Here is a 16,417-nt window from a genome sequence, read left to right as displayed (position 1 = left end):
AAAGAGGCGGAATCTACTATTCACCAGATACAGGAAAAGGAGCTGGTCCAAGCGTCGGCATATCCCATGCAGAATCCCTCCAGACATCACCCCCACCCCCATTCTCAGTCATTCTATGGTGGGGGGTGAAGAATGAACACCATCTGGTTGGTGTCATGGACAAAGAGGACAGATCAGATAGACTGTCCTCAGGAAGTGTCTGCCCTCCAAATCAAGGACTAGACGCAATGAACAGAACTGGGAACTTTAAGGCTTACAGTTGGCCAGGGGCCCGCCCTGGAGATACTGTCCACCTTCCCCCTGGCTGATGTATGTCCCATTAGGGGACCTCAACCACTGTAAATGTTTCCCTTCCAGGGGCACCATGTGTGCCCTTGGGATTGTATTTCTTGTGTGAAAGCCAGGCATTCACTTGCCTCTCTCATGCAAACATGGAGAATTACACCTTAGGGGTGGTCATTAGAGACCTAAGGCATTTATGGTTTATGAAATTCGTTAAATGCAGCAGGAAATAAATTGAATGGATTTTGTCCTAGCCTACATTTGTTGGATTAATCAGGGTGGCTGGTGGAATGGTATCTTCATGGGGAAATTTGCCAGAATCTGATGTGTGAGGTGAATTTGTTGGGGGGGAGGGGTGGTTCTGTGGCATTTCCACATGGCTGAGAGTATCTTTTCAAGGATGTTTGAACAGCTAACAGCTTTGGAAGCTAGAGATAGTGCAGCCTTCCAGGTCAGAGTGCAGATTTGTTTCATGACCAATATAAAATAGAGAATGTCTCCCTCCTTAGAAATATTCCAGAATAGTAAAATTTTCTTAAATTCCAGCTAATAATATAATGTCTCCCTCATGGATAAGTTTCGTGCAGGTTTGCTAGTAACCCCCTTCTAAGACTGGGGGTATTCCTCAACTTGGGCACAGCTTGTGTGTGCCATATTACTCACCCCTATGTGGGTTTAGGGAGACAAAAAAACTGATGCACCTAGCCTATATCTCAGCAATTTCATTTATAGGAATTTATACAAGAGGTATAATGGCATAGAGCCACAGAAAGGTTTCTACAAGAATGTTCATTGCAGCTTTTTCATATTAGCCCAAAACTGGAAACACTTGTGGTGTCAATCAATAGAAGAACGTATACACAAAATATGGTATAGTCATACAATGTAACCTATTTTGTGACAAAATGGTACAAACTACTGATATATTCAACAATATGGATAAATCTCAAAAACATTATGCTGAGTGGAATAAACCTTACACCAAAAGAGAACATGCTCTAAAATCATATATAAAGTTTTATACCAAGCCAAATTAAGTTATCATGAAAAAAATAAGAATAGTGGTTGCCACTGATGAGTGAGGGATAAGGATATACCAAAAAGGGCATAAGGGTTGTTTCCAGGATGATGGTCATGTTCTGTATCCTGATGAGGATTTGGATTACATGGGAGAATACATTTATTAAAACCCATCAATGGTACACTTAGTATTTGTACATTTCATTATAAACTTTATCTTGCAAACAAGTATTGAACTCTAGTTAATGATGTACATGCTGAAGTATCTGGGGAGAAGGGTACTGATGTCTGCAACTTTGAAATGTTTCAAACTTGAAGATGGGTTAGTGGATATATAGAGAAATGGATAGATGGAAAGAAATCTGATAAAGCAAGAATAGTACAGTGTCAATTGTGAATCTATGTTAAAGTATTCTGGTGTTTACTGTAAAATTCTCCCAAGTTTTCTCTAAATTTACATTTTCCATTATTCAATGTTGGAGAAAGAGCTTTTAGAGAGAAAGGACAGATTATTTACCAAGAAATGACAATCACAATAAAAGAGGAATTTGCATCAGTCACAAAACAGATTCTAGAAGACAATGTAGTAAACACTTTACTAATGAAAAATAAAAGTCAACCTAGAAATTTTAACCTTGGGTCTTTCAAAAAAAAGACAAATTTGCACATACAACACCTGAAAAATTTACCACTTAGAGACCACACACTAAAAGAACCAAAGGATTTAATCCAGCTAGACAAAAAGCAAAATCAAAGAAAAGAAACAATTGATGGTACATAAAATGAGTTTTAAAATTTTTAATTTAAGTAAATATCAACTGCAAAAATCATAATATTAATACTTTCAAAATTGTAATTAAAAGAAAATAAAATGTAAAACAATAGCTAAATGGTAGAGATGGATGGTCAAACTGTAGTGAATCCATGCTAAGATCCTTGTCATCTTTGGGGATTGGGGCATGGTTAAAAAGATTACAGAAATTTATCTCTAATCACCAAACCAGCAGGGAAAAAAGGTGGAATATAGAATTCTATCTCAGTCCATTTGAAAGTAGGAAAGAGACACAAAAACACAGAAAAACAAAGATGAACAATGATATAGAATATATAAGTCCACATATATTAGGAATCAGAATAAATGTAAACAAATAAAATTTAACCATTAAAAGATGAGGATTATCAGAGAAGTTTAGAAAAAGCTAAGTGTTGTTACATGAGGCCTAAAACAAAGCTGCAAAAAAGGGCTTAATGCAAAGGGAATAAAAAACATCAAAAACATAAAACATAAAAGTTCATGGAACACTATCAGCACCCTGAAAAAGAGATTTAAAGATCAAAAGCATTAATAGGGATAAAGAGGAACACTGTATAATAATAAAAGGAAAAAATCCACTAAGTTATACAGTCATGAATAGCCTCAAAGTATTTAAAGTAAAACAACAGAGTAGTGAGGAGGCAAATACACAACCATGTGGGAGAACTTACATCATCTAAATACAAACCTGATAGAAAGAATATAAGCTACTTCAGAAGATTTAGAAGAACCAAACAACAAAGTTGTGCTTGATAAAGACTGTTTATGGGGAGAGGCCAGATCCCAAGAAATAGTTCAATGCACACTATTTTTAAGTGGCACAGAACATTCACAAACATTGACGTAAATTAGGATGCAAAGGAACTTTCAACAAATTTTAAAGAATTGACGAGGTCAGTTTGTTAAAACTCATCCAATCATACCTTAACAGTGATGAGTGCTACTATAGAAAATTATAGCTCAGTAAAGCTGACAAGGAAAGTAAAACTGTGCAAGATCTATTTAAAAAACTAAAACTTTGTTGAAGAACATAAAAGGTGATCTGAATAAATGAGTAGTTCATTCTCCGTGTCAAAACCTCATTTCTACCCAGATTTATCTCCAAATTGAATGTATTTTCAAAGTTCCAATGCAGTTGGGGAGGTATTAAGAGGAAATCTTGATTGATTCTAAAATTCATGCACAGTGAGGGAGCCAGAATTACTGAAATTCTGAAACCTCCTTTTCTCTTGCTTCTCATTATACTTTTTTACTTTTTTTCTTTGTTAAAAAAAAAAAAGTATAACAAGTAGGAATAGAAAATTTTACTTTAAAGCACTGTAATTAAACAGACTTGATAACACGGTATTGTGAAGCAATTATATTCCAATAAAGATCTATTAAAAAAAATAAAATAAACTGACCAGCATTTCAGAGTAGAGTCAGACACAGATCTGTGAATACAGGAAAAGGCGCAGAAGGGCATTAAAATCATGAAGAAAAAAGTGTTGGTGTTCATAGGCACATGAAAAGATGTTCAACATCACTAATCATCAGAGAAATGAAAATTAAAACCACAATGAGATACCACCTCACACCTGTCAGAACGACTATCATCAAAAAGAATACAAATAGCAAAGTTGGCAAGAATGTAGAGAAAAGGGAACCCTCCTACCCTGTTGGTGGGAATGTAAGTTGGTGCAGCCACTGTGGAAAAAAGTATGGGGGTTTCTCAAAAAACTAAAAATAGAACTATCATATGACCCAGCAATCCCACTCCTGGGCATATAGCCAAAGAACACAAAAACACTAATTCGAAAAGATACATGTATCCCAATATTCATAGCAGCATTATTTACACTGCCAAGATATGGAAGCAACCTAAGTGTCCATCGACAGATGAATGGAAAAAGAAGATGTGGTGTATATATATACTATGGAATACTACTCAGCCATAAAAAAGAATGAAATTTTGCCATTTGCAGCAATATGGATGGATTTGGAGGGAATTATGCTAAGTGAAATAAGTCAGACAGAGAAAGGCAAATACTGTATTATATAACTTATATTTGGAACCTAAAAAAACACAACAAAGTAGTTGAATATAACAAAAAAGAAGCAGACTCACAGATATAGAGAACAAACTAGTGGTTACTAGTGGGGAGAAGGAAGAGGGTAGGGGAAATATAGGGATGGGGATTAAGAGGTACAAACTATTAGGTATAAAACAAGCTACAAGAATATATTGTACATCATGGGGAATATAGCAAATATTTTATAATAACTATAAATGGAGTATAACCTTTAAAAACTGTGAATCACTATATTGTACACCTGTAACATATAATATTGTACATCAACTATACTTCAATTTAAAAAAAAGTGTTGGTGTTATTCCTTGTAATTACTATCTCACATCACACACAAAGAGGTGAATCCTATGTGAATAATAGATTTAAGCATTTAAAAGCACTAAGTACTTCAAATATTCTAGAAGCAAATATAAATATTTTAAAAATCTTGAGATGGAAAATATCTTTGTACATTGTAAACAAAACCTAGAAGCCATAAAGGAAAACCCTGATAGATCTCACTACATAAAATTTTCAAATTTCTCTAGAACAAAATATGCTATAAACAAACCTAAGAGAATAACACCAAATGAGACAAAATACTAACCACATACATAGGCAAAATTTTATATATATATATATTCCTATCTTGTTCAGCATGGTGAAAAAAAAAATAGCAATACTGGGCAAGGCATACACACCAGCCATTTTTATTTATTTATTTATTTTCATCAGCCAGTTTTAGAAAAAGGAAAACAAACAACCAATAACAAATGAAAAGTGCTCGACCACAACAAAAATGAGAGCAATGCAAATTAAAGCAGAATGAAATGAAACTTTTTATAATTAAGTTTGGCAAAACGTTAAATGTTTATAATGTCTGTGCATGATATACTGATTTAAACTAAGGGAAATGTAACAGTAAGAATAGATTTATGACATAATGTGTTAGTATATGATATAAATGTGTTAATACATGCATAGAAAAATCTGGAAAGATATGCATCAATCAAAATTTACAAAGAGCATATATTTTAAAATTTTAAAAACAACAAAAATTTTGAAAAAATATAAGTCTCACTGAGCTAAAATCAAAGAATCCATAGAGCTCTGTTCCTTTCTGGAAGCTGTAGGGGATAATTCATTTCTTTACCTTTTCCAGCTTCTGAAGGCTGCCCACATTTCTTAGCTCATGGCTCCCTGCCTTCATCTTCAAAGCCAGCCACATTGTATCTCTCTGATCATTATTCTATAGTCACATATCCCTCTCTCCATAGCAGGAAAGGTTTTCTGATTTTAAGGACCCCTGTGATTTGATTGGGGCCCCCCAGATAATCTAGAAAAATCTCCGCATCTCAAAATCCTTAACTTAATCACACCATCAAAGTCTCTTTTGCCAGGTGAAGTAACAGATTACTGGTTCCAGGGACTAGAAAAAGGACATCTCTGTTTCTGTTGGTATAAAGTTTTCAGGAATCTTATCAATCTCTCATGTATGTCATGGGGATCTCCTCCATTAGACAACAGTCTCTTCTACAGATCTTTCCTGTATACTCACGTATCTATTTTTCACTTCTGCTGAGATGGCTGAGGGTATCTATGGGTCACAAACTTAATCTCTTCAAAGAACATTTTATATGACTGAATACCCTGACTTTTCACTACTTCTGGGGCATTAGCAAAAAGTTATACAGCCACGCTCTTGCTTGTCACTGCAGAGCACATTTTCCTGACAATGAAGCTCCTAATTTGAGCATCTTTTGCAATCTGAATAGGCTAAGAATTTTCCAAATCATCCAGTTCTGATGCCTTTTGTTTAGCAGTTCTTCCCTTGACTTATCTCTTTCACAGTTTACTCTAAGCAGCAACATGAAACCAGCTGCACCTTTATCATAGTACTTAGAAATCTCCTTAGCTATATATCCAGAAAAATCTGCTTTCCGCATAACTGCAGGACAGAATTTCACTGAGCTTTCTGCCACTATATAATAAGGATCCCCTTTCCTTTAATTTCCAAAAACATGTTCCTTATTTCCTTCAGTGACACCTTTAAACTAACAGTGGTTTCATGACAATTTACATATTCTCTAATATGATATAGGTTTTCTCTACCATGTTCTTCACTTCCAAGTCCTCACAAGCAGAGTCTTCAGCACCACCTTTCTACTAACAAACTGCTCAAGGCAATCTAGACATTCTCTATCATTCTACTTAAAGTTCTTCTTATAACCCAATTTCCCTCTGGCCATTGCCCAATTCCAAAGCCACTTCCACATTTTCAGGAATGCATTATAGCTGCACCCCACTTCCAATGACCAAAAATTCTGTATTACTCTTTTATTGCTGCCATAACAAATGACCTCAAATTTAGTGACTTAAAACAATTTATTATCTTACAGTTGTGTCGGTTAGAAGTCTGACAAGGGTCTCTCTGGGCTAAAATCAAGGTTTCAGTAGGCCTTCATTCCTGTCTGGAGGCTGTAGAGGAAAATCTATTTCTTTTACTTTCCCAGCTTCTAGGAGCCACCCATATTCCTTTTTCCTCCCCTCCATCTGCAAAGCCAGCAATATTGCATCTCTCTGTGACTATCTTCCATAATCGTTTCTCCCTCTCTTCACAGACAGGAACAGTTCTTCATTTTTTAAGGCCCATTTGATGATATTGGATGCACCACGATAATCCAGGATGATCTCCCCTTTCAAGGTCCCTATCTTAATTATATCTGTAAAATCCCTTTTGCCATGTAAGAGAACAGATTACAGGTTCCAGAGATTAGGATATAGACATCTTTATGGGGCTGTCATATTAGTAATATTTATTATTATAAATAATAATAATGAAACTGGCCTTAAAAACTCATTTTAATATCAAAAGCAAGTAAAATTGTATGCACTCTTACTTCTTTTCCTCTTGAGTTTTCCCAAAGTAGAGTTGTTTCCAAGATCCACAGTATCTAGAAAAAACAGGTGGTGAGGAAACAAAAATGAATAAATAAAAGTTACAAATCTTAGGATGATTCATACTGCAGAAGGCTTGAATTTACAAAGATGTTTGGGTTATCATCTGTCTCTTCCTTCTAAAGGAACTAAACCTACTGAATTGAGAAGTGAGAGTCCAGGATGGGCCCTGGGTCTTCCTTTATTTCTTAAAGGGACTTTGAAAAACATTCTTCAATACCTATGTACTTCAGTTTACTCAGGGATATTTGTCTAGTTCTTAAGAATTTTGTTAGGATTAAATAAGATCTTATGTACAAAACTTAATAGGATCACTATATAAACAAGTGACATGCTGGAGAACATCTATCAAAAATATGTGCTGGGTTAAGAATAGTTGATCTGAAGTCTTTTCTCCTGACAATTAAGTGACAGGACTAGTTATCTTTTGAGACCTTTCTAAGGTTGTGACAAAATGACACTATTATCTACTAGTGGACATACACTTGACTTTCTTGGGTGACAGGGATAGAAAACATTGTAAATCACAAGGCTTTATTAGTAATATACTGATGTAATAAACAATATACTGCCATTTTTAAAAGTGTATTTCTACTACATCATCCATATATAATCAACATGGGCCATCCCTTAAACACAATTTTATAATGATCTCTTGCTTCCTTGCTATTCCCAAAAGGATCAGGTCAAGCAAATGCAGAGATCAGGATACTGGGATGGATTGGACCACCTGCCACCACCCAACCTGCGTCTGTGTTACCAGTGGAGCCACCCCCATCTCACCACACTCAGGTAGCCTTACCCATCATGTCACTAGCTTCTTTACTTTCAGTACTTCCTTCTGGACCTCCTGGCACATCTTTTGAGAAACACATAACACAGGAACACTTCTCATTTCCAAATGTTGGTAGCTCTGCTCCTGGCCCAAAATTGTGAATTATGAAGAGTTTTCATTTCCCTAGTGATCCTCTTTTCTGAACCCTTGTTGATCCCACTTTTTCTACTTCTTCCTCTGAAATCTTTCATTGATCCTCCCTACACCTGACTCTTCCTTTAAGTCTCTCTTTTCCCCTTTCTCATCCTTTTCTCTTTACCAGAACTTTGTTTCTGTTTTTTTTCTTAATTCATAATTACCTTGTCCATCATAAGATAGTGGACTAGAAGTTAGCTCTTCAGAATCTCCTTCTGTATTCATTTGGAGAGCTTCTAGTTTGCCAGATACTAAAGAGAAACAGGAAAATTACCATCCACAGATCCTGAGACAGTGATTAGGGAAGAGTTCCTGGGGCTCTCATAATGCACACTAATATTCTGAACTAAAATGAACTGCTTTCTAGCTCCAGTGCTGGACACCCCATGCCAAACAACTAGCAAGACAGGAACACAACCCCACCAACTAGCAGAGAGGCTGCCTAAAATCTTACTAAGTTCACAGACATCCCAAAACACACCACCAGACACGGCTCTGCCCACCAGAAAGACAAGATCCAGCCCCACCCACTAGAACACAGGCACCAGTCCCCTCCACCAGGAAGCCAACACAGACCCCTGAACCAACCTTACTCACTGGGGACGGACACCAAAAACAATGGGAACTACGAACCTGCAGCCTGCGAAAAGGAGACCCCAAACACAGTAAGTTAAACAAAATGAGAAGACAGAGAAACACACAGCAGATGAAGGAGCAAGGTAAAAACCCAGCAGACCAAACAAATGAAGAGGAAATAGGCAGTCTACCTGAAAAAGAATTCAGAGTAATGAATGATCCAAAATCTTGGAAATAAAGATGATCCAAAATCTTGGAAAAGATGATCCAAAACCTTGGAAATAGAATGGAGGAAATACAAGATCGTTTAACAAGGACCAAGAAGAACTAAAGAGCAAACAAACAATGATGAACAACAAAATAAATGAAATTAAAAAGTCTCTAGAAGCAATCAGTAGCAGAATAACTGAGGCAGAAGAACGGATAAGTGACCTGGAAGATAAAATAGTGGAAATAACTACCACAGAGAAGAATAAAGAAAAAAGAATGAAAAGAACTAAGGACAGTCTCAGAGACCTCTGGGACAACGTTAAACATACCAACATTTGAATTATAGGGGTCTCAGAAGAAGCAGAGAAAAAGAAAGGGACTGAGAAAATATTTGAAGAGATTATAGTTGAAAACTTCCCTAAGATGGGAGAGGAAAGAGTCGATCAAGTCCAGGAAGCACAGAGAATCCCATACAGCATAAATCCAAGGAGAAACATGCCAAGACACATATTAATCAAACAATCAAAAATTAAATACAAAGAAAAAATATTAAAAGCAGAAAGGGAAAAACAACAAATAACATACAAGGGAATCCCCATAAGGTTGACAGCTGATCTTTCAGCAGAAACTCTGCAAGCCAGAAGGGAGTGGCAGGACATATTTAAAGTGATGAAAGGGAAAAACCTACAACCAAGATTACTCTACCCAGCAAGGGTCTCGTTCAGATTCAGTGGAGAAATTAAAACCTTTACAGACAAGCAAAAGCTAAGAGAATTCAGCACCACCAAACCAGCTTTACAACAAATGCTAAAGGAACTTCTCTAGGCAGGAAACACAAGAGAAGGAAAAGACCTACCAAAACAAACCCAAAACAATTAAGAAAATGGTAATAGGAACATACATATCGATAATTACCTTAAATGTAAATGGATTAAATGCTCCAGCCAAAAGACATAGACTGGTTGAATGGATACAAAAACAAGACCCGTATATATGCTGTCTACAAGAGACCCACCTCAGACCTAGGGACACATACAGACTGAAAGCGAGGGGATGGAAAAAGATATTCCATGCAAATGCAAATCAAAAGAAAGCTGGAGTAGCAATTCTCATATCAGACAAAATAGACTTTAAGATAAAGACTATTACAAGAGACAAAGAAGGACACTATATAATGATCAAGGGGTCAATCCAAGAAGAAGATATAACTATTGTAAATATTTACACACCCAACATAGGAGCACCACAATACATAAGGCAAATGCTAACAGCCATAAAAGGGGAAATCGACAGTAACACAATAATAGCAGGGGACTTTAACAGCTCACTTTCACCAATGGACAGATCATCCAAAGTGAAAATAAATAAGGAAACACAAGCTTTAAATGACACATTAAACAAGATGGACTTAATTGATATTTATAGGAAATTTCATCCAAAAACAACAGAATACACTTTCTTCGCAGGTGCTCGTGGGACGTTCTCCAGGATAGATCATATCCTGGGACACAAGTCAAGCCTTCGTAAATTTTAGAAAATTGAAATCATATCGAGTATCTTTTATGACCACAGCGCTATGAGACTAGATATCAATTACAGGAAAAAAACTGTAAAAAATACAAACACATGGAGGCTAAACAATACACTACTAAATAACGAAGACATCACTGAAGAAATCAAAGAGGAAATCAAAAAATTCCTAGAAACAAATGACAATGAAAACACAATGACCCAAAACCTATGGGATGCAGCAAAAGCAGTTCTAAGAGGGAAGTTTATAGCAATACTATCCTACCTCAAGAAATAAGAAAAATCTCAAATAAACAACCTAACCTTACACCTAAAGCAATGAGAGAAGGGAGAACAAAGAAAGCCCAAAGTTAGCAGTAGGAAAGAAATCATAAAGATCAGATCAGAAATAAATGAAAAAGAAATGAAGGAAACAATAGCAAAGATCAATAAAACTAAAAGCTGGTTCTTTGAGAAGATAAACAAAATTGATAAACCATTAGCCAGACTCATCTAGAAAAAAAGGGAGAAGACTCAAATCAACAGAATTAGAAATGAAAAAGGAGAAGTAACAACTGACACTGCAGAAATACAAAGGATCATGAGAGATTACTACAAGCAACTATATGCCAATAAAATGGACAACCTGGAAGAAATGGACAAATTCTTAGAAAAGCACAACCTTCTGAGACTGAACCAGGAAGAAATAGAAAATATAAACAGACCAATCACAAGTACTGAAATTGAAATTGGGATTAAACATCTTCCAACACACAAAAGCCCAGGACCAGATGGCTTCACAGGCGAATTCTATCAAACATTTAGAGAAGAGCTAACACATGTCTTTCTCAAACTCTTCCAAAACATAGCAGAGGGAGGAATACTCCCAAACTCATTGTACGAGGCCACCATCACCCTGATACTAAAACCAGACAAAGATGTCACAAGGATAGAAAACTAGAGGCCAATATTACTGATGAACATAGATGCAAAAATCCTCAACAAAATACTAGCAAACAGAATCCAACAGCACATTAAAAGGATCATACACCATGATCAAGTGGGGTTTATCCCAGGAATGCAAGGATTCTTCAATATATGCAAATCAATCAATGTGATACACCATATTATCAAATTGAAGGAGAAAAACCCCATGATAATCTCGATAGATGCAGAAAAAGCTTTTGAAAAAATTCAACATCCATTTATGATTAAAAAAACCGTCCAGAAAGTAGGCATAGAGGGACCTTACCTCAACATAATAAAGGCCATATATGACAAACCCACAGCCAACATTGTTCTCAATGGTGAAAAAGTGAAACCATCTCCTCTAAGATCAGAAACAAGACAAGGGTGCCCACTCTCACCACTACTATTCAACATAGTTTTGGAAGTTTTAGCCACAGCAATCAGAGAAGAAAAAGAAATAAAAGGAATCCAAATCGGAAAAGAAGAAGTAAAACTCTCACTGTTTGCAGACGACATGATACTATACATAGAGAATCCTAAAGATGCTACCAGAAAACTACTAGAGCTAATCAATGAATTTGGTAGAGTAGCAGGATACAAAATTAATGCACAGAAATCTCTTGCATTCCTATACCCTAATGATGAAAAACCTGAAAGAGAAATTAAGGAAACACTCCCATTTACCACTGCAACAAAAAGAAGAAAATACGTAGGAATAAACCTACCTAAGGAGACGAAAGACCTGTATGCAGAAAACTATAAGACACTGATGAAAGAAATTAAAGATGATACAAACAGATGAGAGAGATACCATGCTCTTGGATTGGAAGAATCAATATCGTGAAAATGACAATACTACCCAAAGCAATCTACAGATTCAACGCAATCCCTATCAAACTACCACTGGCATTTTTCACAGAACTAGAACCAAAAATTTCACAATTTGTATGGAAACACAAAAGACCTCGAATAGGCAAAGCAATCTTGAGAAAGAAAAACGGAGCTGGAGGAATCAGGCTCCCTGACTTCAGACTATACTACAAAGCCACAATAATCAAGACAGTATGGTACTGGCACAAAAACAGAAATCCAGATCAATGGAACAGGATAGAAAGCCCAGAGATAAACCCACGCACATATGGTCACCTTATCTTTGATAAAGGAGGCAAGAATATACAATGGAGAGAAGACAGCCTCTTCAATAAGTGGTGCTGGGAAAACTGGACAGCTACATGTAAAAGAATGAAATTAGAACACTTCCTAATACCATACACAAAAATAGGCTCAAAATGGATTAAAGACCTAAATGTAAGGCCAGATGTTATAAAACTCTTAGAGGAAAACATAGGAAGAACACTCTTTGACATAAATCACAAGGAGATCCTTTTTGACCCACCTCCTAGAGAAGTGGAAATAAAGACAAAAATAAACACATGGGACCTAATGAAACTTAAAAGGAAACCACAAATAAGAAGAAAGACAGCCCTCAGAATGGGAGAAAATATTTGCAAACGAAGCAAATGACAAAGGATTAATCTCCAAAGTATACAAGCAGCTCATGCAGCTCAATATTAAAAAAACAAACAATCCAATCCAAAAATGGGCAGAAGAACTAAACAGACATTTCTCCAAAGAAGATATACAGATTGCCAACAAACACATGAACAGTTGCTCAACATCACTAATCATTAGAGAAATGCAAATCAAAACCACAATGAGGTATCACCTCACCCTGGTGAGAATGGCCATAATAAAAAAATCTACAAACAATAAACGCTGGAGAGAGTGTGGAGAAAAGGGAACCCTCTTGCACTGTTGGTGGGAATGTAAATTGATACAGCCACTATGGAGTACAGTATGGAGGTTCCTTAAAAAACTAAAAATAGAACTACCATACAACCCAGCAATCCCACTACTGGGCATATACCCTGAGAAAACCATAATTCAAAAAGAGACATGTACCACAATGTTCATTGCAGCACTATTTACAATAGCCAGGACATGGAAGCAAACTAAGTGTCCATCGACAGATGAATGGATAAAGAAGTTGCGGCACATATATACAGTGGAATATTAGCCATAAAAAGAAACAAAATTGATTATTTGTAGTGAGGTGGATGGACCTAGAGTCTGTCACACAGAGTGAAGTAAGTCAGAAAGAGAAAAACAAATACCGTACGCTAACACATATATATAGAATCTAAAAAAAAAAAAAAAGGTTCTGATGAACCTAGGGGCAGGACAGGAATAAAGATGTAGATGCAGAGAATGGACTTGAGGACACAGGGAGGGGGACAGGTAAGATGGGACAAAGTGATAGAGTTGCATTGACATATATACACTACCAAATGTAAAATAGATAGGCAGTGGGAAGCAGCCACATAGCATAGGGAGATCAGCTCAGTGCTTTGTGACCACCTAGAGGGGTGGGATAGGGAGGGTGGGAGAGAGACGCAAGAGGGAGGGGATATGGGGATATATGTATACATATATCTGATTCCTTTGTTATACAGCAGAAACTAACACAACACTGTAAAGCAATTATACTCCAATAAAGATGTAACAAAAAAAAAAAGAAAAGAAAAGAAAAGAAAAACCAAAAAAAAAACAAAACAATGAATTGCTTTCTGGGAAAAAGAATATCTGCTCCAATAATCACACCTGAGATCCGACAGAGCCATGTTTTTCCCATCTTTTGAACCTCATTCTGCTTTCTCTACTTTTATTTTTCTACTTTTAGCCCTAAGAATAAAATAAAAAGATCTTATCCTTCTAGGAGGAACTGACTGTCCTTTGAAAGTTGCAAAAAGTAATTGCCAGAACCAGTTTTAAATTCATCCCAGTTGGCCAATGACTGCTTGCATCACTAACCACATCTAAAGTCAGCTAATCAGTGGCAGCCTTACACTTATGAAAATCAGCCAGTCAGCAACAGACACACTTCAGAAAGCCTATGTGTATGGCTAAATGCTAACCAATTTATAAACACTCCTGTTTCTGAAAGTCTGCAGTCCCTGAACTACATGCTTCCCAAAACTGTAAATAAAAACACAACATTGTAAATCAACTATACTCCAATAAAAATTAATTTAAAAATAAGTAAAATCAGCCATTTCCTTTATTAAAAAAACTGTGTACAGTGCTTCCTCCCACCATGTGTCTTGCTTAGCAAGCAATAAATCCAGCTTTAGCTTCAAATATTGCATGGTGGCCACTCTCCCTTCACAAATGGTGTTCCCACCAAGATCATCTTGAGGACTCTTGCTTAGGGGTGTCTTGTGGGACCCTTGGACCAACAGGTGTTGGTCCAAAACCCCAGCTTCTTGTGCACAACTCAGATTGTCTTCCTGATACACTGCCAAGTGAATCCATCACAGGAACAACTTGAGCTCTGACTTGTTTCATTGAAGTTTTATTTCTGAATTTATTTTATTATTTAAAGATGTGTATGCAATTAGATACAAAGTAAGTAGACATTTTGGTTTGGCGGGACAGCATTTAGCAAATGTTCTGTTAATGTGCTTATTCTTCCACTACTTCATTTACTCTCACTTTTTTTTTTGTCTATTTTTTTTAAAGTCTTGTCTCACGTGTGTTTGTCTGTTCCTGATTTTCCTGTGCTTCTTGATTATTAGAAGATAGTGATCCAAAGCAAATAGATAGAGGCATAGACTTGATCAATCCCCAATCCAAGCTAGCCCCAAAGACTAATTAATGGATGGGGGTCCATTAGAAAGTAGATAATTTGTGCAAATATATTTTGTCACATTTTGTCTTGGGTCCCTCACCAAAACTTTCATGAGGATACTTGACATCGTATTAATTTTTGAAAGAAAATCCTTTTGTTTAATACATAACTGTTATCATATAATTGATCATATGTCTTCTTTTTAGTTTCTGCTTGATTGATGAGCACAATACTCCATTTGCAGGACACCATTCATATTTATGACTCTCTGTCATGGGCTTGTCTTTGCCAAAGTCACAATCTCCCACTGGCAGAACTTTCACTTCCTCTCTGTACTCTCAGTATGATTCTAACTTGCACTTAATAAATGGTAAATTTTCACAAAAGGTGTCTTTAGATTTCAGTGGGGAACTTTTGGCATGTCAAAAGTAAATGACTCATTTGATAATATTTCTCTAAAAGGACTGAAAAAAATGACCAAGAGTAGTTCCATGTGCCAACCAATAACTGCTATATTCAGACCATTATGTAACAAACAGTCCTTTCTTTTCTCTAAGAAACTCCTATAAATTTAATAGGTAGGGCTCTATTCTGCAAATGAAACTACATATTAAGTGTACTAAGAAGGGCTAACCTTAGAATTCCTGGAAAATTCTCCTACACATGATCACTTTATAGTTAATCTGAACATTAGTATGCCTATACTATGCATATTCAAGATATGCAGGAAATAAACAAAATAGGTATACCTCACTTCCCTGTAGTGCCTAAGCCAATTACTATAGTCTTTTCTAAAGTCAAATTCTTTTCTTTAACACACTTATGCTCAGCTTTCTTTGGTGTTTTAATTTGTTTGATAGCCTATATTATTTGCTTGGGAAAATCAATGGCTCATCTGGATAGTTATTTTCTGGAGATTTACTCAAGCTTCATTGTCATAGGTAGAATTCTAAAATGACCTCCCAAGATTTGTTCCTAAACCCCAGGGACCATGAATATCATAAGACATTACCCCCATTTTTAGGTTACGTTGTATGGCAGAGTTGATGTTTAAGAAAAGGAGATTGTCAACACAAGCAATAACAAATGTTGGTGAGAATGTGGAGCAAAGGGAACCCTTGAGCACTGTTGGTGGGATGTAAATTGGTGCAGCCACTGTGGAAAACAGCACGGAGTTTCCTCAAAAAACTAAAAATAGAACTACCGTATGTTCCAGCAATTCCACTCCTGGATATATAATCCAAAGGAAACAAAATCTGCACCCTAATGTTCATTGCAGCATTATTTAAACAATAGCCAAAGACATGGGAACAACCTAAGTGTTCATCAATAGATAAATAGATAAAGAAAATGTGATATATATGTGTGTG

The 16,417-nt window shown here is 36.2% G+C and overlaps 1 protein-coding gene across 10 annotated transcripts in view; it reads right to left on the bottom strand.

Moving 5' to 3' along the window:
- SP140 (SP140 nuclear body protein) overlaps nt 1-16,417 on the bottom strand; it is an 81,990-nt gene that overhangs the window by 27,212 nt on the left and 38,361 nt on the right. For 5 of the 10 annotated variants that reach the window (XM_061188230.1, XM_061188199.1, XM_061188208.1 and 2 more), the window contains 3 exons: nt 8,260-8,346; nt 7,928-8,044; nt 7,068-7,121 (listed from right to left, as the gene is read on the bottom strand). In XM_061188230.1, the coding sequence (XP_061044213.1) occupies nt 7,068-7,121; nt 7,928-8,044; nt 8,260-8,346 (258 nt within the window). The remainder of the gene's footprint in view (nt 1-7,067; nt 7,122-7,927; nt 8,045-8,259; nt 8,347-16,417) is intronic. The other 5 variants (XM_061188237.1, XM_061188261.1, XM_061188217.1 and 2 more) reach the window with 4 other exon arrangements.

This window comes from Eubalaena glacialis, chromosome 1 (genome assembly GCF_028564815.1).
Source record: "Eubalaena glacialis isolate mEubGla1 chromosome 1, mEubGla1.1.hap2.+ XY, whole genome shotgun sequence".
NCBI classification, from domain to species: Eukaryota; Metazoa; Chordata; class Mammalia; order Artiodactyla; family Balaenidae; genus Eubalaena; species Eubalaena glacialis.
This window is presented reverse-complemented; position numbering and strand designations above follow the sequence as displayed.